General features: G+C 38.2%; 1 protein-coding gene across 2 annotated transcripts; it reads right to left on the bottom strand.

Moving 5' to 3' along the window:
• Positions 1–388: 388 nt before the first annotated feature.
• LOC107783108 (uncharacterized) lies at positions 389–6,913 on the bottom strand. 2 transcript variants are annotated; one of them, XM_075222054.1, is made up of 11 exons: positions 6,043–6,913; positions 5,601–5,683; positions 5,335–5,483; positions 4,175–4,659; positions 3,998–4,045; positions 3,474–3,648; positions 2,205–2,317; positions 1,997–2,093; positions 1,612–1,831; positions 1,226–1,379; positions 389–999 (listed from the first exon to the last, which is right to left on the bottom strand). In XM_075222054.1, exons 3-11 carry the CDS (start codon positions 5,345–5,347, stop codon positions 598–600), a joined length of 1,707 nt encoding a protein of 568 aa, XP_075078155.1. In that variant the 5' UTR covers positions 5,348–5,483; positions 5,601–5,683; positions 6,043–6,913; the 3' UTR covers positions 389–597. The 2 variants fall into 2 exon arrangements, with proteins under 2 accessions (XP_075078155.1, XP_075078154.1); XM_075222053.1 differs by having other exon boundaries at positions 5,335–5,470; positions 6,043–6,846.
• Between the last annotated feature and the right edge of the window lie 17,602 nt (positions 6,914–24,515).

The raw sequence follows: 24,515 nt of genomic DNA, 5'->3' as shown, positions 1-24,515 counted from the left end.
CTTGCCGCCCCTAATTTAAATGAAAAAAAAAAATATTCTATCTATAACATGAAAAGAAAGTACTATTAGGATAGGGTAGGGGTAGGAGGGGTAGGGTGTGGGGATGGGTTGGTAGGGGTTGGTGGGAAGAGTTTTCGAAAATGTTTTCCCTTCTCTTGATAGGGAAAATATTTTCCTCCCATTTGAGGAAAATGAGTTCACGAGGAAAATATTTTCCAAAACATTTAAACCAACCAAACATGGAAAAATTGAAAAATATTTTCCGTAAAGTATTTTCCTTCATACCAAACACACCCTTAGTGTACTAAATTTTTGAACTGCTAATTTGAAATTCAAGAATTAAATGTCCTAAATTTCTGAACTGCTAATTTAAAATTCACACCCTTAGTGTCCTAAATTTTTGAACTGCTAATTTGAAATTTAGAATTAAGTGTCCTGAATTTCTGAACTGCTAATTTAAAATTCAGAGCATAAGATTCAAATTTTTGGGCCCAATTTGGACACGATGTCCCAAAGTTTTAACTTTCTATCCAAAAGCAAAGTACTAACGCCGGGCCTACCATAGATTTACGGGTAAAAGTTTCACGAAAGGTGCAATCAGATGCAATCAACTCCAGTAACAATGTGGAGAACTTTTTTCATCTCCTTGATGGGATCTGCAATTCTGGATTTTGTACGCCAAGCAATATGCTCATCAGGTCTCACTAAAATGGCTCCTCGGTCCGTCATCTGACAGATGTCCCACCAGGATGGAAAATCTGATGAGCTCTTCACTTCCACAACTTCAAAAAATTTACAGGGAGTCAATGCAGCCTCACTTCTTCCGGTTCCATTAATACTTTCGTTTGGCCATATTACACAAACCTTTAAAGGCACTTTAAAATTGCTCGCCACCTCTATAGCAGCTCGAGCTAGATAGTAGGACTCCTCCAGTGGTGCTATTATAAGGACAAACTCAACCTTATCTCCAGATACAAGGTCCAGAGTAGAGAATATTTCCTAAATAAGATCTACTGTTAGAACAAAAATAATGAAACTTGAAACAGGATGACTGCAGGTCGAATATTGTAATCTATTGCAAGGATCGAGATAAATTAAAAATCCCCATTTGATTCAATTATTTGGCTTCTCCAAACATGTGCCAAGAGATGAACGATATGAAAAGACCATGATCTAACAAGGTCCAGCTCCTACAAATGCGATGTCCCCTTGAAAGAGTCCATACCTTACTTGACGGGTTAGAAAGCAGTTTAACATTCATATGAGGGAGTCTTGATCCAGGTTCCGAGCAAGGAATATAATCCCTTCTTCGTCCTGAAGGTGCTTCATGCGCATTCAACCCACTAAAATCTTTAAACACCAATGCTCCTTTTCGGTACCTAATGTTAACACGTTGAAATTAGAGTACTGATGCAAACAAGTATGCCAAAAGGATTATTTAAGATATAAACAATCATCTGGCGTACGCCTGAGAAGTCTTTTTTTTGGAGTTCTATTCAGAGTTGAGTCAGTATCCAGCATTTATAGGAGCCCATGAACTAGACAACTTTAATAACAAAATCAGCTTGAGCAATTTGCATTAAATAGATAGAGTAAAAGTAGATACGCAACATGAAACCAAGATCCTCAGCAGGGAACTGGAGCTGAAGGCTCTGTCCTTCTTCAAATATCTGTCTTAATTTGGCTAGCCTTGCAGATCCAAGTGGATTATTTTCATTCAATACAAAATCTGAGAGTTGTGCACGACCAATGCTGAATATTCCATCTAATATTGTCCTTTGAACTCCAGATGGCAGAACAGAACCAACCGTGTTATTAAGAGCTCGATGTACTGCAGGCAGAAACACATAATGTCTTTAATCAGATATTGATGTAATAAAGATTAAGTCTAAGTTTGCACTTTACCTGCATTTGCTATTGTTGGATCAAGACCAAGTGCAGCAGGAACTCTCATTGCCCTGATGTAATAAAGATTAAGTCTAAGTTTGCACTTTACCTGCATTTGCTATAGTTGGATCAAGACCAAGTGCAGCAGGAACTCTCATTGCCGCCTTAAAGTTTTGGACGCTAAGTGCTGTATTAAATTGGGCTATCTGAAACATTTTAAGGAGTGTGTGAAGCTCATAGGAAGAAAATCAGAAAATCGGTAATATTGTATATTATACAGTATGCATTATCAAACCAAGAATTGAAGAAATGAATACCTGACTACGTTCTAGTTCATACGAGGTAAGAATTGATATTGGTGAGATACCCTTGATTACAGAAGCTAATTTCCACGCAAGATTATGAGCATCTTGAATACCAGTATTCATCCCTGAATAAAAGAAGACATCTTGAGCAGATTTCCTTCCCCCAGTCTGAACTATTTTATCCTCAAATAAACAACAACAGCTGCAGATATATTCCATGAAACGGAGTTGGATACATCTTACATGACACCTTAGATCTTCACACCACCTAACTTAAAAGTTATCAAGATGCAGTTATTTTATCCCCCTGCAGAATAGAAAATTTTCCTCCAGTTTCTTTTATTTTCCCCCTTCTCTTTGAGATATCTTTCTCATATTCGAACAATCTCATCTAAACGTTTAATAAGTTGCCAAGGGGAAATGACACTATTAGTTACCTAATGTATTATTTTTTTAAATAATGGTGGGGTCCAGCTTGCGCGCACTCTCGACTGTTCCACTGGATACTTGCTACCTCCCCCCGCACAAGTATCGGGTTAACTTTACCCACCAAGGCTTAGACAGATGCTAGGTCTCAAAGATTTTCACCCACTTCATCAACTGCTAGGTCACACCCTTGGTGCCCTAATTATGCCTTTGAAAATTACTCTTTAAGAGTTGGCCAGGGATTCATGGCCAAGCATGTCATATTTTGTTGATAGGGACTCGAACAAGGACATGCTTTGATTGCATATTGGATTGTGTGAACCATCTCAATCAAAAGCTTTAAATGCTCGAGAGGGAACACTATTATAAACTTAATTATTTACTTGATTTTGTTCTTAAAATTACCATATAACAATCAAGTTCTAGGTCTATAGTCAGATACAATATCAATTGTGTTAAATTACCAGCGCAATGCATAGTAACTAACATCACAATGTGGTTACTGATTGCAGTTCAGATCGCCTCCAACCTGCTAAAGCTATCTTGGGCCTAACTTAAGCTAATTATAGCTTCGAAATTTTATGCTTATGCAGAAATCTTTTACCTGCCTCCCACAGAAATAACTTTTCGATTTTTACCTTTACATCAGCATCTCAGGAAGCAGCCTTGTTCGTCTCAATGACAAAAATACACTATACGACTATGCATTAATTTATTTTCTCTCCCCTCCCCTACCCCAACTCTCTCAACAGAAAAGGAATTGCAACAAAGTTATTCTTAAAAAATATCTAAGACTTGACAAGATAATAGCATTACAAAACAAAAACTTAATCAATGCACAAATAGATTGCATACCAAAACCACCGGCAGGAGGAAATCGATGAGCAGCATCACCAGCAAGGATTATCCTGTTGTTACAAGACAGAAACTTCTCAGCTATTTCAGCATGCATCATCCAAGGCTTAATATCCATCACATTGACGTCTGCAAGCTCTTTGCCGATCAATTTGAAGATTAATCTCTTACACATCTACAACCAATTGTAAAGTACAAAGAACAACATGGTAAATAAACCATATTGGTTCAACTGTCAAGCATTGAACCAATATCCATCACATTGACGTCTGCAAGCTCTTTGCCGATCAATTTGAAGATTAATCTCTTACACATCTACAACCAATTGTAAAGTACAAAGAACAACATGGTAAATAAACCATATTGGTTCAACTGTCAAGCATTGCAGCCATAGCCCCCGTATTGAAGTAGATCCAAATGAATCCGGAGGAACAAAAACCCATTGATTCATTCTCTTCCACTAATGGAAAATTTTAAGAACTGATAGAGTAAGCAAAAGATTCAACAAAAGAGTAGAAAAATACCTCGCAACTAAAGTCCTCAAGCTTTTGTTGAGGTGGATAAAATGGTACCTACAAAATTTTTACCAAAGCTATCAATAATGCTGTTAACCGATAACAACAGATTCAGATTTAAAAATGCGAGCAAGTGGTTATTATAGCATTGAACCAAATTCTCACATAATTAAAGAACTGGTTTACCTGCAGGACAAATTCCCCTTGCTCGAGATCATGGGCAACAAGAACACCAATAGCATCTTTATTAAAGATGAAAAACAGCATGCCAGGTCTTTCTTTGATGAGATACTTCCCTAACTCTTGGCTTTGGAAGTGGACACTAACAAGATTTTGTAAGTCCTTTTCACCTCTCATGTTAATTCCTAAGGACTTTCTGACGGTACTTCCTGCGCCATCTGTACCAACAAGGAAACGACACTGAATATCTCTCTTTATATACTTCCCTTCAGTAAGGAAAGATGCCGTTACACTGACGCCATGCTCAGCATCATTGATTGCAATGCACTCATGCCCCATAAAGATCTCCCTCTCGCCAATAGAGCCATGCTCACGCTTTTCAGAGTTCATCGTACAGAAATCGAGTTTCTCAAGGTGCTTGAGCAGTAACCTGGAGAGCTTGTACTGGGAGAAGTGTGCAACAGAGACAGGACTCACAACCCGATCAAAATCTGACAAACAAAATGGAAAAGGTTTGCAGAAAACAAAAGAATCACCAATATGCATATAAGACATATCTTCCACGAAGCAAACTCAATAAATTTGTGATGCAATAGATGTATATAATAAGATGGATACCATACTACTCTCCCCATCTCATTTAACAAAACATATTTTCCACTGGAATGTAGAAATGTCTGACACGTTATTGGAATAATAGTAGTTATACACCTGTCAATATTTCATGGATTCGAGATCACTTGAATTTCAATCTAAAATTGCAATTGACTCGATTATATCTTCACTGATTGCGAACGGGCACAATTTTATTCCATTTCATATGTTGAGAGGATCTGAGGTGAACAAAATGTAATTTGATGACTTAAGAAAGTTATAAAGTGCAAAATGTCCCATGTAACATTTTGTATTCAGCAATACATTAAGAAAGTGAAAACAGCATTGCAGCATTCATTTTAAAGAGTAGAAGAGCCAAGACAAATCGCTTAAAAACTTGGTCATATTCACTTCTTAATTTTGCATTAGTTCAGACCATTTAACATAAAACTTGACAGGGAGAGTATTTACTTTGCAATAACAATAACCGTGAATAAATTAATGACTTAAAGCATAACAATTTGAAAAATTAAGAATTAAAATCACTTACAAATCACATATATAAATCCTACCTTGAGGCTGCATATGATCAACAGCACCTAAAATAGGTCCTGTCAGTGATGTACAGTATATAAACTTTCTCCAAAACTCTACTGGCGGTTGAGATCTTAGAATCTCATCTCCAAGACCATCCAATTTGCGAAATATCTAGAAACAATAGCTACATCAAAACAAACGTCTTTCAATCAAAATATTCTCAAATCTCAGCTACTTTCTAGGCAACACAACAAAAGGCAAAAAAAAAAGAAAAAAAAAACTTCCACATGACAAAACCAACCTCCATAGACCGGTTGTTGATGAAGTGTGCTTGAGGGTGTTTGGAAAAGACCTTGCTCTTCTCTAAGATCGCACATTTTATACCTAACGAATACCAACAGAAATTATAGTCCAAATATCAAAACAGAACCCCAGAAAATAATTTCCACCCCTCAGTTATGACCTAAACTCATTTTCCTTCACAACGTCTCAACTCTTGGTCCATCTCACATATTTCAGTCATTGTGTGAATGATCATAACTATTTCATAATTCATCTTATTGTACAACCAGATTTTATATTCAACCAACCACTCGAAAATGTCCAGAAACTGATTTAAGATAAGTGAAACGATTTTCCACAATAGTATTTTTCGTGTAAAAAAGTACCCTCCATACCAAGCACCTATAGCATTTGAAAAGATCTAAATAGGGCAATAGGGGGAAAGGGTATCAAGAAATTACCAAGTTTTGTAAGAAGTATGGAGAGGACAAGACCAACTGGACCAGCGCCGATGATCAACACCGGCAAGACAGAATCGTCACTTGTAACAGATTTGGAGTCTGAAAATGCTCTTCCTCTGAATGACTGCCTTCTCACTCTGATTTTGCAGAGACCAATGCAACTCCTTCTTGCACTAATCCCCCAAATTCCCATTCCCTTTCCTGGAGGAGCAAAAAGAAGAATTTTACCACAAACTCGTATTTCCTCCTGCTTCTGTACACCTATGTAGCATCACCAGTACTCAAAGCAAAATGACTTTAGGTCATAACGACGGCGACGAACTCGACGGACGAAAACTCTAGCGCGACCTCACTCTAGTGGTGATTTTTTACGCGTTTTTTGGTGTATTTATGGCTTCGTTTTGGATGTTTAACAGCTGGTATTATGGGTGTTTAATGGAGGAAAATGGTAAAGAAAATGGGGTGTTTTTAGTGAGAGAAAAAAAAGGACTGTTTTTGTGGTTTTGAACTGATTTTGGCTGGGGTTTTGGGGCTGTTTTTCAGCTCATTGTTGCTGGGTTTGGGGCTGTCTTCTAGCTTGTTTTTTAGAGCTGTCTTTGAGAGCGATTTCGGGCTGAAGTTTCAGGGTATTTTACTGAACTTTCTGGCCCGTTTTCATGGTTGTTTGAGGCTGGTTTTGAGGTGTTTTGGAGCTGGTTTTTTAGCTGAAATTTTGCTGCAAAAAGGGTGTTGTTTCGTCGGTGTTCATGGCTGGATTTTGGAGGTTTCAAGGTGGCATTTGATTGCTTTTTGTTGGGAAAATTTGATGTTCCCGTATGGAGAATAAAAGATGTAGCTCACGATATTTCGCCTGAACAATAAAAAATAAATTAGGCGAACACTTCCAATTATTAAACTAGTAAAGAACTAATCGAAAATTCAATAAAGAAACTAAGCACACAGGAGAAAGAAAAATATTCAGAAAGTTGGGTTAGAAAATTGTATATTTAGCTATCCAACAAATTCCAACAATCCTCTACATATCTCAAATGGTATATAATAATAAGGAGAGAGATTATAATTTATTGGGTTTCAGGTATAATGAAATTATCTGGTGTCTTGTAGATATGGATAAAATAAGATTTAACTTATAGAATAATTGGTGAAGTTGACAACTTCTATGAACAAAAAAATTTTGTTGTAAGTTAGAGATCTTATTTATCATATTACACCCCCACAATTTTTGTTGTTATCGCGGTTTTGCTCTAATAGGTCATGCGCGCGCCAAGTATTTATGAATGCTCTATAAATTTTGCCACAAATTGTATATTTAGAAAATTTATATATATTCACAAATTCCAACAATCCTCTACATATCTCAAATGGTATATAATAATAAGGAGAGAGATTATAATTTATTAGGTTTCGGGTATAATGAAATTATCTGGTGTCTTGTAGATATGGATAAAATAAGATTTAACTTATAGAATAATTGGTGAAGTTGATAACTTCTATGAACAAAAAAATTTTGTTGTAAGTTAGATCTTATTTATCATATTACACCCCCACAATTTTTGTTGTTATCGCGGTTTTGCTCTAATAGGTCATGCGCGCGCCAAGTATTTATGAATGCTCTATAAATTTTGCCACAAATTTCATAGGAACGGACTCACTCCACACTCATGTAGGTTCATCCATCAAGTGTATTCTGCTGCCCAATACACTACCTACAAAAGGCTATGGATTATTGGATTTTAATAACTCAACTTCACATTCCTTGCAGTCTTACACTATATGCATACACACCATATGAAGAGACATAATTTAATGGTGCACATTTGATCAAATAATGACTAGTTATTACCCATATAAACCTACTTCATGGGATCTCCAATCACATAAGTTGGGTTACCAATATTGTTGATACATCTCAAATTGACAAAAGTCTCAACCCCCGATGTTTTACTTATAAGTCAAACGATCGGCGAAATCCTCTTTTGACTACACATAATATGTATAGAAATTTCTCTCTAAGCAATTGCTTTATCACATTATGTCTCAAGAGAATGTGTGTACTCTTCCCATTGAAAGAATTATTTTCTTACAATAGCTATTGCGTCTTGGCAACCAAAATTCATCGACCCAAATATTGTGGGCTTAATTCCTAATGGAATATTCACCAAGAGGTTACTTAATCAGCCTTATTGTCGGGCAATTTCAATACCATAACACCCACCCAAAAGTGATCACACAATCATTAGTGAGTTTTTTTCTCATCTGAATCAAAGATTCAATATCATCATTGTATCCATCTAATACAGTGAAAAATTCACATACAAAATACTAACTCATGCTATTTCTCAAGTAAGGCATAATATCATCTCAAATGAAATAAACTTTCTATACAAGTGCCTTTTGAAACATCTTGCAACACATATAAGAATTTTATTTTCCTTTTGGTATCTTCCATACTATAATACCAAAGTAGAATTTTCTAAATATAGAAGCAACTTTAACTTCTACATGAATATCTTAAATTAGTAGGAAACAAGTCACAATTCAACTGTTTTTTCATCCAAACGACTAAAAGACCCGAAGCAAAATAATTTGCTGAGTCAGAAGCACAATATATTTTTTTTTTATCTTCCAATATAAATTTACTCCGCAAAAAAATCTCAATTTTGTAAGGCTTCAACATTATAATTTTAATTTTAAAAAAAATCAATTTTTCTCTTCTTTGGATCAGGCTACATAACTCGGGCAAGATACTCTGGTCCTCACACTTTCAAAAATTTCAAGTTAATCAAATACTCTTTATACAACTCATAATTATTCATTTCACCTAACACTCCAATATCATAAACACTTCCAAAATTGGAGGCCAATTATGCGTACCTGATACTTAAATATTATGTACCACAAAAACATATCAAGTGGAAGAGATTACCGCCTTTAGAGTCCACTAGACAAGTTTTTTAAAACCATCTTTTACTAAATCGACAATAATAATAATAATAATAATAATAATAATAATAATAATAATAATAATAATAATAATAATAATAATAATAATAATAATATAATAATAATAATATAATAATAATAATAATAATAATAATAATAATAATAATAACATCTATCATGTTTGTCATCTATTACTCTCAAAATTATAGAATTACTGGAAAAGTTGGTTTATTTGTATTTCTTCTGTGTTTGCAAGTTTGAGTATCACATAGCGAAACTATTAGATTTGACATTCTCCATAAGAACATTGTAAGATATATCCTTAAGATTGTTGCAAAATTTTGACGTTTATGGAGAGTAAAAGATTTAGCTTGAGACGTGTCAAGGACATTGCCCTTAAGAATATTTTGCCTACGCAATAAAGAATAAATTAAGCGTATCCCCCAGGATTCAATGAGCTCTTCCAGTTATTAAACTGGGAATAAAACTAGCAGTAAATTCAATAAAAAAATCCAGCATATAGGAGAAAGAAGAAGATTCAGAAATTTGTGTCTTTAGCTCTCCAAAGATCATGTTTATATAGGTATTACTCCAACGGCTAGTTTCCAATAGCTAATTTCTAACGACTAGTTTGACTATTTCAAGATGAGAGAAAGTTGATAAAAATAAGGGACACTTACTTTTGAGATACCCACAAATTCTAACAGTTTTATGGCTGAAAATGACTAGCTTTTGTGGGGGTTAAGGAGTGATTTTGAGGGAGGAAGATGATGCCTTCCTGGCTGTATTTTGTGAAGCTCTATGATGAAGTTGTGGCTCTTTCTTTTTCTTAGTTCCTACGGCTTCTTTTTCGAAATAATTACATGAAAATACAGTTGACCCAACATCATAACCAAAGTTGGCTCATAATTTTAAATTTTACCGACCTAGCCTACGTTGTATATATCTTGAAAGTATTTTCGCCGACGCCGGCAAACAAACTTGTCTAGACCAGAAACACAAGCAGCCACCTCTGGTTTGTGTTTTTTTCTTTTCTTTTCGCTTCTGCTAGATGAATCATAAAATTTTAGCGAGATCTAATTTGGTTAACTGAAAATTAAGTTATTAATATTGTACGAGCTTCCTCCATTATTGTTCGTCGAGAAATTTTTGATCGATTGCAGCAGTTAGATTCTTTCAGTGTTTGAACTCGCATGTGAAATTTTCAAGTTTGAGAATAATATAATGATTAAATACTGTTGGAACTTAATATTCTAAGCTGCATATAACAATTGAAATATTTTTTGGGAGATTGAACTAGAAAAAGGAGTTTATGCAAATTGTGTCCCATATCTGAAAATTTATTTAAGAAATCAAATGGGTGTTGATTAATATTGGTGAAATTATTTGTTACGTGATAGAGGCTTTTTTAAGTTAAACTCTGATGGCTCTTCCCTTTGCAACCCAGGGGTAGGGGCATGTGGGGGTCTTCAGAAATCACTCGGGTGACTAGATAATTGGTTACATGAGAGACTGCCCAAACACAACTGAGCTCAATGCCCGGCTTGAAGGGCTAAAGCTAGCAGCCCAACAAAACCTCACCCCATTGGTCATAAACATTGATTCACATGAGATCATTAGGATGCTAAAATTTGGTCACTTGCCTTATGACAATATTATTTGTAAATGCAGGTCCCTTGATGACACAGCTATGAAGCCCATCCATCTCCCATAGCTTCAGGGAGCAGAATCAGGTGGCTGACCTCCTAGCAAAAGAAGGAGCATAGAAAAAAAAAATTATAGAACTATATTTTTGGAAGTTCCTCCGATGTTTGTCAATGATGCACTATCGGCAGACATCCTAGAAACTACATTCAGTATAAAAACATTGGTCTGTAATATCACTAACAATATTGCAAACAATGTTGGCTACCTGGGCAATCTCTCTAACATGCTGGACATGTAATTATTTTGTTAATGAAGTATCTGATTTATCAATAAATAAAAAATTATTTGGGTGAAGTTCATCTTAGAATTTGAGATCCATTTGGTGAAGTTTTTTACCCATTTTGGATAGAATTTCGTAAGCTCAAAGTTAAAGAGAAGAAGCCATTTTTTTGTATACAACATTATACAGTATTATACAAACTTATACTATATTATAATAAGTGAATAATATTATATAATATTGTACACTAATGTGTAACCATTCTTGTAAAAAAAATAATTGGCTATGCGAGTGTAAACTTAAAAATATGGCTATGTAAGCGCAATGTAGTGTGTTGGGCTGTACTTTTGTGTAAATCTCTTTTTTTCTCCTTTAAATATGATGGGTCATCTAATGTGTAGTGCGTGAATGTATTTTTGAATACCAAGTATATGTAAAAGGTGTGGTTCTCATTTTAAGTAAAATAAAAATAATATAAAAATAAAAAGCATGTGGTCAAGAATGAAACCATCAATCCAAAATAATGGGCAAAACCATGGGCCGAACACTTTATTTTTTATTTCATATGTGTATTCTTCCTTTTTATTTGTGTATGCATGTATATCAGTGTAATTTAATTAGCTTATAGGGGAAGACAAAACAATGGTCTTTACCTATTAGGTAGAAGGTTTACCTGTTGGATAAAAGAGAGTCATCTCATATCAAGTCACATCAAGTGACTTGTCCTTGTCACATCATGGTGTTGACGGGATATTGGGTTTGACTGAATTTTATCCGTATTTTAAAATAAATTATACCGTTTTTCATGTAATTAATAGATTGTGCTACGAGTTAAAATATGATTATTTAATTTAAAAATACAAATTGTAATATTTTTTAAAAAAAAAATTACCTTCTACAATAATATTATAGTAATTATTATTTATTTTTGAAGGATAGCAAATTGATAGAAATCCTAGTATTTGACAAGTAGGACAATTATCAATAAATTATTTTAAATTTTAGAAAAATGCACAAAACTCGTAGTATTTAACTAATAGCAATAAAATGATAAAAAAATTCTATATTTTGTGAAAATATAAATAATTGTCAATAAATTGCATTAAATTCAAATAATGTGCAAAACCACACATTATTATTTTTGGCTAGGAAACCTGTAGAAGTTAATTTTTAATATGGAGGGGCAAAATTAAGTGCCAACAGCTGCCCCTCTTTGACCGGAGATGATGCAAGATTCTTCGAGCAAAGATATTAACGTCTTACTCAGATTTCCTTTCTTTCCTTTCATTTTTGGTGGTGTAGCCCGAGAAAATTGTGTTTTTTCTAAAGGAAGCTTGGAAAGCATGCTTTATATATTCGGAAGCCAATCATCTTTTGATTATTAAAAACTAAAATTAACCATTTCTTTTTTGAAGTACCAATTACTTATTTAGTTCTTTTTATTGTTCGTTTCCCAGAATATCAATCCCTTGACAAAAAATAATCTGGCAAATGGCAGTATTGCGCCTCAAGTCTCTGGCTGATTGGTGATCAAGGGGGTAGTTGACCATTATCCAAGCATCTCCAAACACATGACAAAAATACAAAAATGGTCCTTTATGTTTGGGAGTAGGTTTAAAGACAATCATTTATATTTACTTTTAACATGTTTAGTACTTTAAGTTTACCTAAGCTTATCACTTTTAGTCTCCGTTAAATTCTAAACAAACAATGTTAACCAGTTTTAACATACCCAAACGGATTTTTCACGTGAGCTAAAATCTTTGTCTTCTTTATCCTTGTTCCAAACTTCACAAACGATATATTTCGATAAGTCGCTTAAGTTCAAATGATGAAATTTAGTATGTGAAAATACTTATGACCAAATTAATATGTACAAATAATAAATTATTAATTTTTGCTTGGGTAGTGTGTCTTTATAATCGTGTTATATTTGTAAAGACAATGTACCGCTTCCTGACTAAGGGGTATAGTGTCATATTAAATTTTTTATTTTTGGCCTTGATGTTAAAAGTGGTTATATTTGTTCTTATTGACTAATAAAACTAATTAGCATGATTTGTCGTCATGTATTTACAATTTAAAAATATAGAAAAGTCAAACTTGCTCTTGGACTATGTGAATGGTCAAAATATAATTCTTCTACATATTTCATAATTAAATAAGAATCTTCTAGTATTTTTAGAACATGGTAAGTTATCCTTGTTCACAATGTATGGGCCAAAATTCATCTTTGATCGAAATGATATTAGTATAGCATTCTTGGGGCACCATGCCGAAGTAATATGATCATCAGCAAAGGCGGTGGTCGATGAGTCAGCAAGACTGAAGTCAAGGAGACGTCATCGAGGACGAAGTCGAGCATGTTTGACAGAGTTATGACATCTAGTGTTAAGATATGACTTAATGAAGAATATTATAGTGAATATTTTCTGCACTTATACTATTAGAGTTTTTAGGAACATGTTCCCTATAAATAGAAAGAGACATAGTTACAGGGGACATGTGATATTCATTTGTAAGAAAACATACTTTTACTTGAGAAAGAGAATCAGATCTCATTACTAAGATACAAACATCACATTTTCACTCAGATTCTTGTCTATACTTTTTCAATAGATCCGAGAATAACTCAAATATTCAAGGGATTGTCTATCATTCATCATTGTCATAAACAACATACATTTATTCCATAATTTTTTGGGTGACCCATTCATTCCATTTACTTAAATGTCATTTATTGTTATTCTTTGATATTGCACGCTATACTATTGCCTTGATTTCTAGAATATTTATTGCATGCTACCACCACTGTCCGACTATATCTACATAGTATTTGTTGCTTTTTCAAGAACTCCATCTTAGGGATATTATTGTTGGCTAAGATTAACCCTTATTTATATAGATTTAATTATTTGAACCAAGATCTATATTTTTTTGTCAAACAATTTGGCGCCGACTGTGGGAATTTCTTAGTTAAATTTTTTGTTTCCTCTAGATCTACAATTAATGAAAGTCACTAACGTAAAAAAACCTCGAGATCTCCTTTCTTTGTGTATACAAAACCCTTCATGGCAGGTAACCAAGAAAAAAGGACAAAAATAATAAGTGACTTCCCAACCAACCTCATGGATGCCATCAACGAAAGCTGTAAAACAATAGGTGAGGACTCGACAGGCGAGAGAGGTCACCCCTCCCCCCCACGGCAGCATAAAAAAACCTCGCGGAAAAGGGGCCTCTGCGTCTACAAAGAAAGGGACGCCCCAGCTGTGAAAAAAACTCCTCGAGGCATGGCTGACCAACACGCTAGCAAGCGTCCTCAACAAACCCGCTCCAAGAATGACTGCAGAAACCGCAAGGGCTTGCACGATACCACAAACAAACGAGCAGTGCAGCTGACCCCTCCCTCCAATGACAAGTATAACTCACAGTGTTACTGATAGTGCATGTGGCAACGCCCTCGCTACCATTTTAAAGAGGATGGAAGAAATGGAGAATGAAAACAAGGCACTCTGAGACCAGATAAAAGAACACCAAGAACAAGTTGACAAGATACCGGACGCTCCTAAGTTGCAGCCCTGCATGCCATACCAAAGACCTTCAAAATGCTGCCCTAGCTCAGGATATACGACATAATGACCGATCCTGAAGATCATGTGTCTTCACTACATCACCGTCGTGAAAGGCAACTACCTCGCCAAGGAACTAGTGTTCTCAATTTGGCTGAAGAAGTTTGGCAAAACCTTCACGGGAGGGGCATTACCATGGTATTCACAGCTACCAGCACGCTCCATAGAAACTTTTGAAGAAATGGCCAATAAGTTTGTAACCGCCCATGCCGGGGCCAAGAAGGCCAAGGCGAGAGTAAACGACATATTTGCTATTAAGCAGTCGTTGGGAGGGGGACTAAGGGATTTCCTCGCTCGGTTCAACAGAGTAAGGATGACTCTGCCAAACATATCCGAAGGGATGGCGGTCGTAGCTTTTCAGAACGGGCTGAGTAGAGAGGGTTCAAGAGTAACTAGAAAACTGTTGAGCCGATTGATAAAGTATCCTCCAACCACTTGGGACGAAATCCACAATGCTTATTGTGGCGAGATCCGAGCAGACAAGGACGATATCTACGGACCAACTCACCGGCTAAAGGGAAGTCGTCCAAGCTTCCCTCTAAACACAAGACCTTTGGATCCTATACACTGATAGTGTATCCAACGCATCAGGTTTCGGACTCGAACTTGTACTCAAGGTCACAACAGGCGAAGTAATTCGCTAGTCCATAAGGTGCCCAGATATGACTAACAATGAGGTCGGGTATGAGGCCGTAATTGCAGGGTTAAGGCTAGTACTCAAATACGGGGCGGAACGATTGAAATTCCGTTGTGATTCCCAGCTCGTAGTCAACCAAGTCACAGAGACTTTCCAAATCAAGGAACAAAGATTGCAAAAATACTAGACCGAAATGTGCAAGTTATTGCTTGAGTTCGACGAATGCCATCTCGATCAAATCCTACGAGCACATAATGCCGAAGTAGATGGCCTCACCAAGCTAGTCGCAACTACCAAAAGCATCATAACCGGAGATAAAAGCATAGTCCACCTCCTTAATTAATCACTAGACCAAGTCGAACACCTCCTCAATCACCTCTCATTGGCCCTTCATCGAATGGGGAATAGACATCGTGGGCCCCATCCTAGTAGAGCAAGGTAATGTACGATTCCTTTTAGTTTTAACTATCTATTTCTCTAAATGGGTAGAAGCGGGAGCATTCACCCAAATACAGGAACAAGTGGTAATCACCTTTATATCGAGAAACATCATATGCCAATTTGGCCTACCCAAGGAAATCAGTTGTGACAACGAACCCCAGTTCACACGAAAGAAAACCGTTGATTTCTTCGAGAAATAGCATATCAAGAGGATACTCTCAATCCCATACCATCCAGCGAGTAACGGGCAAGCAGAATCATCCAATAAGTCCATACTAAACATCATGAAGAAAAAGCTCGAAAACGCAAAGGGATTGTGGCCAGAAATGCTACTAGAAGTATTATGGGCCTATCGAACAACAAGAGAGACGACCTATTCTTTGGTCTATGAGACTGAGATAGTAATACCGGTCGAGGTCAGAGAACTCAGCCTAAAGTACTCCCATGAAAGCGGCATGAGTAACGACGAGAGCAGAAGGCCGAAACTCGACGATATTGACGAACGAAGAGATATGGCCTACATAAGAATGGTCGCCCAAAAACAACAAGCAGAACGTTATTACAACAAGAAAGTAAAGGTCCGACCATTTAAAGTTGGGGGCTACATACTGAAAGCCAAAACCTAAGCGAGCAAAGATCCCCGAGAAGGCAAACTGGGAACAAACTTGGATGGTACGTACAAAATCACAGCCAAAGCGAACAAGGGTTCATTCCAACTAGAGACAATGGAAGGAAAGCTACTACCAAAAAAACTGGAATATCAGCCACCTCAAATACTTCAACTTATGAGAGAAAAAGCACCCCCCAAGTCGTACTCTTTTTCCCCCAATTAAGTTTTGTCCCACTTGGGTTTTCTCAACGAGATTTTTAATGAGGCGGCGAAGGGAACACTTCGAGTCGAAGTACGCGAAAGTAGGATCGTGGTTACTATTTTATTGCTCGACCTCTCAATACTCTCAAGTCAACCAATAGAGGGACTAGATAGACTAGACTATGACTGGAACGCCAGTCAACACCCAAAATCTGTAATTTTCTCCAAGTATGTAACCAAAGCAACAATGTCAAAGTAATTAGAAATTTATGCTTATCAGCATACCTCATTCGTGTCAAGGTTATGTTCGACCTCGCTCGAATAAATACCTACCGGCCCTTGGCCACAATTTAATGAAAGGTTATGTTAGACCCAGCTCGAACAAATACCTACCGGCCTTCGATTAGGATTTAATGAAAGGTTATGTTTGACCCCGCCCGAACAAACACCTACTGGCCCTCGACCGCGATCTAACGAAAGGTTACATTCGATTAATATCAAACAAACACCCACCGGCCCTTGACTGTGATCTAACAAAATATTACATTTGATTACGATCAAATAAATACCTATTGGCCCTCGACTGTGATATAATAAAAGGTTGCGTTCGATAACGATCAAACAAACACCTACCAGCCCCCGGTCACAATCTAACAAAAGGTTACGTTTGACCTCGCCCGAACAAATATCTATCGGCCCTCAGCCACATCTCAACACACATAAAAAAAAAAAAAGAAAAGAAAATAAAAAACAACGCACGCAATCTAGGAATAGTCGTCTCCAAGGCCACGACCAGCTAAAAGGCAATAATAACAGGAAGGACAAAAGCGAAACAAGCAAACAATAGAGGCAAAAAACATGCAAGTACAAAAAAGAACACAAGGGAAAAAGATGCAAGGAACAACTTTGATAATTCATAGCTGTTTACAGAGGCTCGTGAAGACGCCAACAAAAATACACAAAAAGATCAAAAGAAAACTATTGGTCGCCGCTGTCACGACTATCAGTGCCCTCGCTAACTTGGCCCTCAACAATATCGCCACCCTGACCATTAATACCCTCGCCATTGCCACCTTCGCCCTCAGGATATGCGGCATTATACCAGGCATTCTTCTCGAACCGGTCTACACCCTCGTCCTCTCATCCTCACTAGTATCAGACGTAGCTGGATCATACCCACAAGCGACTCAAGCTTTGCGAGTCTTAACACAAACATCTTCGAGGGCAGCCTCAGAAACGGATCTCGCCGCATGCAAATCTCGAAAGATATCTAACTGGGCCTCAGCATGAATCCACTCCTCATATAACTCCCAAGGAACATTGGGAAAATATGAAGTGCAAAAAGTGGACAGCTGTGCCAGTAATTGGGCCTTCTCGGCTTCCAACGCAACAACTCGATCGTAGAGGCCAAAAGTCTCTCTCTCAAACTCCCCAAACCTTTCATCGAGCCGCTCTTCTTTTAGCCCGGCCATCATTAAATCATTTTCTCGCTCAAAACGGAGAGTCTGAATCACTACCTCAAGGGACTCTGCCTTTCTCAAAGCCTCCGACCGTGCATACTACACTTTCTCTAGCTCCTCTTGCTTCTCAGCGACCTCACCACTAAGAGCTTCCGCCCTAAATTGACATTCCTCGAGCTGGTTGCACAACATGACTACCTGAGCTTGGAGATCACTGCACTAGACTTCGACCACCTTGGTAAGCTCAAGCTCTTCCTCTTTGATCCTCAATATCCCCTCGTGGATGCTGCACTTCCCCACCATCCGCACCAGCTCCTTGTCTCTGGCCTTCAAGTCCTCCCTCAGTTGGCGCACATCACCGCCTTCACGAAACCTGCATCTAAGCTCCCGATACTTTTTAAGGCACCTGAAGCACTTGTCCTTCAAATTCATATAGATATCTTTACGTCTCTGCTCCCTACGAGCACTCTCAATTTCTAAGACGACCATCTACAAAGCGAACAAAGGAAGTTAGAGACTACGAAAGAACTAAAACAAAGGAAAACGACTAACAACAAATGTACTTACCCAAAGGACGAGGCCAGCAATGTTGTTTGACATGGAGTTATCATCTATAGTCTTGAGGGTCGTACCCTCGATCTCAGAACAAAGAAGGATAAGGTATGGGATAATCTTCTCGGTGTTCGCAAGAAGATTACGATCCATCAGGATCGTAATAGTCCTTGGACCCCTTCTAACCTCACTTCAAGCTGAGTAAGCCCCTCGTCGATTATCCTCAGTTCGTCTACATCCATGTCAAAATTGGATCTAATATCCTCCTTACCAACAGCCTTCCCTCTATCATCAGTCGAAGAAGGTACGTCTGCCGTAACGCCGGAAGACGAGGCCTCTTCACGTCTTGGAAGAACATGGTTGTCACTTACCACCACGCCTTCGACCGCATCTCCCACAAGTAATATATCTGTATACTCCAAACAAGTGGCCTCGGGACTAGACTTTTAGCTCTCCCCGACATGCACTGTGGCCGTTTCCCGAAGGATAAAATCACAATCTCCTACATCGGCAGTCGCCGACCTCTTTCCCCCGACGTCTACGGCCCTCCTCTTATGAGGTATCAAATCTCTATCACTGGGCAAATATTCGCCGTCCTCATCTATGAGAGAATATAAGGGAGAAGATGAGGTCTCTGCGGCCGAAGTCTCTACGGTCGAAAGAGGGACAAATTCAGACACAGAAACAAGAGGGACTGGAACAAAGGCAGGTGTAACGACCCGACCGGTCGTTTTGAGAGTAATAGCCCCGATACCCTATTAATTGCTTTTCCCGTATCTTTTCTGCTTATGTGACTTGCTGGGAGGTTTTATTTTTTGTTTCGGAGTGAGTTGGGACACTTAGTCCCTAAAACGGAAGCTTAAGTCTTAGAAATTTGACCGTAGTTGGAACTGTGTGAATACGACTCCGGAATGGGGTTCCGTCGGTTCCGTTAGCTCTGTTGGGTGATTTTGTACTTAGGGGCATATCCGGATTGTGTTTTGGAGGGCGGTAGCTGATATAGGCTTGAAATGGCGAAAGTAAAATTTTTGGAGATTTTGACCGGTAATGGACTTTTTGATATTAGGGTCGGATTCTAATTTCGGAAGTTGGAGTAGGTCCATAGGGTTACATGTGTGCAAAATTTGGGGTCAATCAGACGTGGTTTTATTGGTTTCGGCATCAGTTATCGGATTTGGAAGTTTCAAGTTCTTTAAGTTTGAATCGAAGGATGATTCGTGATTTTAGCGTTGTTTGATGTGGTTTAAGTGCACAACTATGTTCGTATGGTATTTTAGGATTGGTTGGTATGTTTGGTTGAGGTCTCGGGGGCCTCGGGTGAGTTTCGGGTGCTTAACGGATCAAAAGTGGGTTGGTGTTGTTGCTGAAGTCTTCAAGCATGTGGTGTTTTTGCTCCTGCGGCGGGGAGACCGCAGGTGCGGGATCGCACATGCGGCGCACAAAGCGCAGAAGTGGAGATTGGAGGTGTGGCTAGGGATCGCACGTGCGAGGGAATTTCCGCAGATGCGTTATAGGAACCGCAGGCACGGTGAATGACCGCAGAAACGGACAGTGCTCCGCAGGCGCGCACACGCAGATGCGGCCCCCTTGCCGCAGATGTGGTCCCAACCTTCTTTAGTGATTTTCGCACATGCGATGGATTTTTCCGCAGGTGCGGTTGAAGGCTCGCAGAAATGAGTTTACTGAGAAGAAAAGAGGAATTCGAGGGTTGATTACCCATTTCGATTTTGGGAGTTTGAGAGCTCGATGTGAGACGATTTTTCGAGATTTCTTCAAGGAGATTGTTGGGGTAAATGGTTCTAACTCGGATTGGACTATATTTCATGAATCTATTGCTATTTTCATCGTCTAATTAGGGATTTGAGTTAGAAATTTGGGGAAAAATGGTAGAAACTTCATAGACTAAAATTTCGAGTTTTGGAAGGTGATTTGAGGTTGAACTCGAGTAATTATTGTATGGTTAGACTCGTGAGTGAACGGGTGTTCATATTTTGTGACTTTTACGCGATTCCTAGACATGGGCCCAGGTCTACTTTTTAGGACGAATTTCGAAATTTTTATTAAAGTCTTGATTTCATTAATTAGATTAGTATATTATAATTGTATTTATGATATGTAATTATTTTTGGCTATATTTGGACCATTTGGAGTCGGATATTTGTAGAAAATGCATTGTTACCGATTGATTGAGCTTGATTTGAGGTAAGTGGCTTGCCTAACCTTGTGTGGGGGAAATCCCCTTAGGATTTGGTATTGTCGTGATATGTGAGCGCCGTGTACGTGAGGTGACGAGCACGCACACGGGCTATTTGTTGAAAAACCCAATTTATTTTACTGAGTAGTAATATGTTTTTCCTTTAATCTGAGTTATACCGTTTAAATGAGTATTAGTCTGTTTTCATTCTTAATTGAGCTATTCCAACATGCGTAGTTATCCTGATTAGCCTAATATCACATGTCTACGTGCTTTAACTACTTATTTGAATTATGTGAAGCATGCCTAGTTGATTTCTTATTTTTCCTTGTTCTTTATCAGTCTTAACTGTAGAATTCTTGTCGTTAACTATGGTATTTATCGGTTGAGCTGTGTGTTTACTTTTGAGACTATGAGGCGGTTCCTCGGGAGTTCTCCCTGCATATTTACTTTTGAGACTATGAGGCGATTTTTCGGGAGTTCTTCCTGCACATTTATTTTTGAGACTATGAGGCGGTTCCTCGGGAGTTCTCCCTGCATATTTACTTTTGAGACTATGAGGCGGTTCTTCGAGAGTTCTCCCTGCACATTTACTTTTGAGACTATGAGGCGGTTCTCCAGGAGTTCTCCCTGCACATTTACTTTTGAGACTACGAGGCGGTTCCTCGGGAGTTCTCCCTGTATATTTACTTTTGAGACTATGAGGCGGTACCTTGGGAGTTCTCCCTGCATATTTAATATGGGACTACGAGATAGTATTTCGGGAGATCCCCTGTTGTTTATCCATGTGTGTTGCATTGCTATATCACTGTGTTTCCTTTTTGTTAAATTCCAGTCTCTTATTACACTGTTATATTTTCCTGCTTTATTTATTATATACCAGTGGGCCTGATCTGACCTCGTCATTACTTTACCGAGGTTAGACTTAACACTTACTGGGTACTGTTTTGGTGTACTCATGCTACTCTTCTGTACATATTTTTGTGTGCAGATCCAGGTGCTTCTTATCAGCCCCGCTACTAGCTGAGAGTACTTGCTGTTGTACGGAGACTTCAAGGTACATCTGTCGCGTCCGCAGACCTCGGAGTCTCCTTATATTCTCTCATATGTCATTTACCTTCCGTACTTCTTTTGTTAGACTCTGGTGTATAGAGATACTAGTTTTCTTCTGTAGCTTGTGACTTACGATGTTTCGGGTTTTGGGAAAAACTGTGTATTATAGAGTATTAGTTATTGCGCACGCCGAGCGACATTGTTATTAGTTATTTAGTTATCCACTGCTGTTAGTTGCCAAGTTTTACTTTCGTTTTTGTTATATTTCCGCAATTTGTTAGGTTTACCTAGTCGTAGAGACTAGGTGCCGTTACAACGTTATACGAAGGGAGTTTGGGTCGTGATAGTAGGATCAGCCACAATCGAGGCAGGGGCAGGAGCCGAGGACATAGTAGCTTTCCTCTTCCGAAACGAGGGTGCGGGAGCTCTCGACCTCCTCGAAGATCCCTTGACCGAAGCTAAGAAAACACAAGGAAAGGAAATGGTCATCAAAGGTAAACAAAAAAAAGAGAGTTAAGACACCGATGGTAAAAAGAACTTACTAGTTGAAGGGAGAGCAAGCCCAAACTTCTTGAAAAAACTTAGCCATTCACGAATCCCTACGATGTGAGAGAGGAGCCGATCGACCCAGTCAGAAATGTGAGCGACCAAAGGAGGATACGAGGTCTTGGCTGTATGAGAATAAGACAAGAGGTCAAAACCCACGACCAAGCACACGAGAAAAATCAGATACCTACGAGCAGGAAAATTAGGTACTTACAAGCATAATTCCAAGCCTCATGAAAACCGTCGACATTGGCCACCATCTCAGTTCTGACAAAAATGAAGTTGAAACAAAATTGACGGTTGACTTTATCGTTCATCTTCACCACCAAGTACTTTCCCCTTCGGTGGGAAAGATTCAACATCGTTTCCCTATAAAAGCTAGGGGCGAACAAATATATTAAGTGCCAAAGTGTCAACTCGACCCCGACTAGCTCGATAAATTTGGTAAGAATCTTATATAAGTTTATAAACGTACGATGCAAGCTGAATTGGGAAAACGTCATAGTAACGACATAACTACTCGACCAATGGTAGGAGAGGAAGGGAATAGCCGAATTGAAAAGGATAAGCGTAGATGGCACAATAACCGGGACGGTGAATCTGCACCGCATCTCCCACAACGAGAATCAACTCGACATGAGCGTCAAGGCCAAATTTGGCCTTAAGCTCCGCCAACTCCTTTAGCGTCATCACTGGTCGAAAATCACTAGGTACAACCTAAGGGGCTTTGGTAAAATCGGATTTGGAGTCAGGGTTGCATGGCACTATTTTCTCCACCGACGGGAAAGTTTCATCCTCAATGAAGGTAGAAACACTCTCTCCACGAGAAGGGAACACCATTGCCAATGGGGTAACGCGACTCCCCTAGCCAACCTCAGAAGGTACGTTAGACATGATCCAATATAGTGAGAGAAAGTGACAAGCAAGAGGGAATAATGAATAAGGTGAATCGCAAAAACATATAGTAAGAAGGGTTCTGCAAAGAGGATGAAGGGGAAGCTAGTGCTTGAAGATGAGAAAAGGTTTGAAAAAGTTCCAAAATTAGTAAACCCTCTCCTATTTATAAGGTTTGGGAGGCACCAAGATCGAAATGACAGGTCATGATTAGCACAGAAAACGAAATGATAGAGCCAATCAGGGGTCACACCTAAATCGATGCAATGCATCGGGAAACGACGTCATTATGACGCATGATGTCATGACGTCACCTTCATTCATGGATCAGATGGCTCCAACTGACTTCCCGGATAATTCAAGGAATTCAAAATATGCGGACCTCAAAAGGCCACGTAGCCTTATTTCCACGACCACGACCCCAGCCAACTCCGTAGAGTCGTATCACGAACGACCTTGTCCGCTCATTGACCTCGTCAGCAGGAACGACCTCGATAAGCGGAGGGACTAACCGTATGGGCCAAAATTCATCTTTGGTCGAAATAATATCAGTAAAGCATTCTTAGGGCACCACGACGAAGTAATCTGATTATCAGCAAATGTCGTGGTCGATGAGTCAGCAAGATCGAAGTCGAGGAGACATCATCGAGGACGAAGCCGAGCATGTTTGACAGCGTTATAACGGCTAGTGTTAAAATAGGACTTAATGGAGAATATTCTAGTGAATATTCTCTGCACTTGTACTATTAGGGTTTTTAGGAACATGTTCCGTGTAAATAGAAAGAGACATAGTTATACTGTTATAGGGGACATATGATAATCATTTGTAAGAAAACACACTTTGATTTGAGAAAGAGAATCATGTCTCATTACTAAGATACAAACATCACCTTTTCACCGAGATTCTTGTCTATATTTTTCCACTAGATATGAGAATAACTCAATTATTCAGGGGATTGTCTGTTATTCTTGTCTTATCCATCCTTTGTTGGGTAACTCATTCATTCTATTTACTTAAATGCCATTTATTGCTATTCTTTGATATTGAATGCTATACTATTACATTTCATTTCTAGAATATTTATTGCATGCTAACGCCATTGTCCGACCATATCTACATAGTATTTGTTGCTTTTTCAAGAATTCCATCTTAGGGATATTATTATTGGCTAAAATTAACCCTCATTTATATAAATTGAATTATTTGAACCAAGATTTATATTTTTTGGTCCAACACATAATTCAAAATGTATATTGGAAAACAGAGAAAAATAAATAAATAGCATTACATCGAAGAAAAATAAAATAAAATCCCATGCTACTAAAAAGGGGAAAAAAAGGAAAGCGCAGTTAAAAGTAAAAATGAAGGGGTAAAAGAAAAAGAGA

This window comes from Nicotiana tabacum, chromosome 9, assembly GCF_000715075.1.
Source record: "Nicotiana tabacum cultivar K326 chromosome 9, ASM71507v2, whole genome shotgun sequence".
Classification (NCBI taxonomy): domain Eukaryota; kingdom Viridiplantae; phylum Streptophyta; class Magnoliopsida; order Solanales; family Solanaceae; genus Nicotiana; species Nicotiana tabacum.
This window is presented reverse-complemented; position numbering and strand designations above follow the sequence as displayed.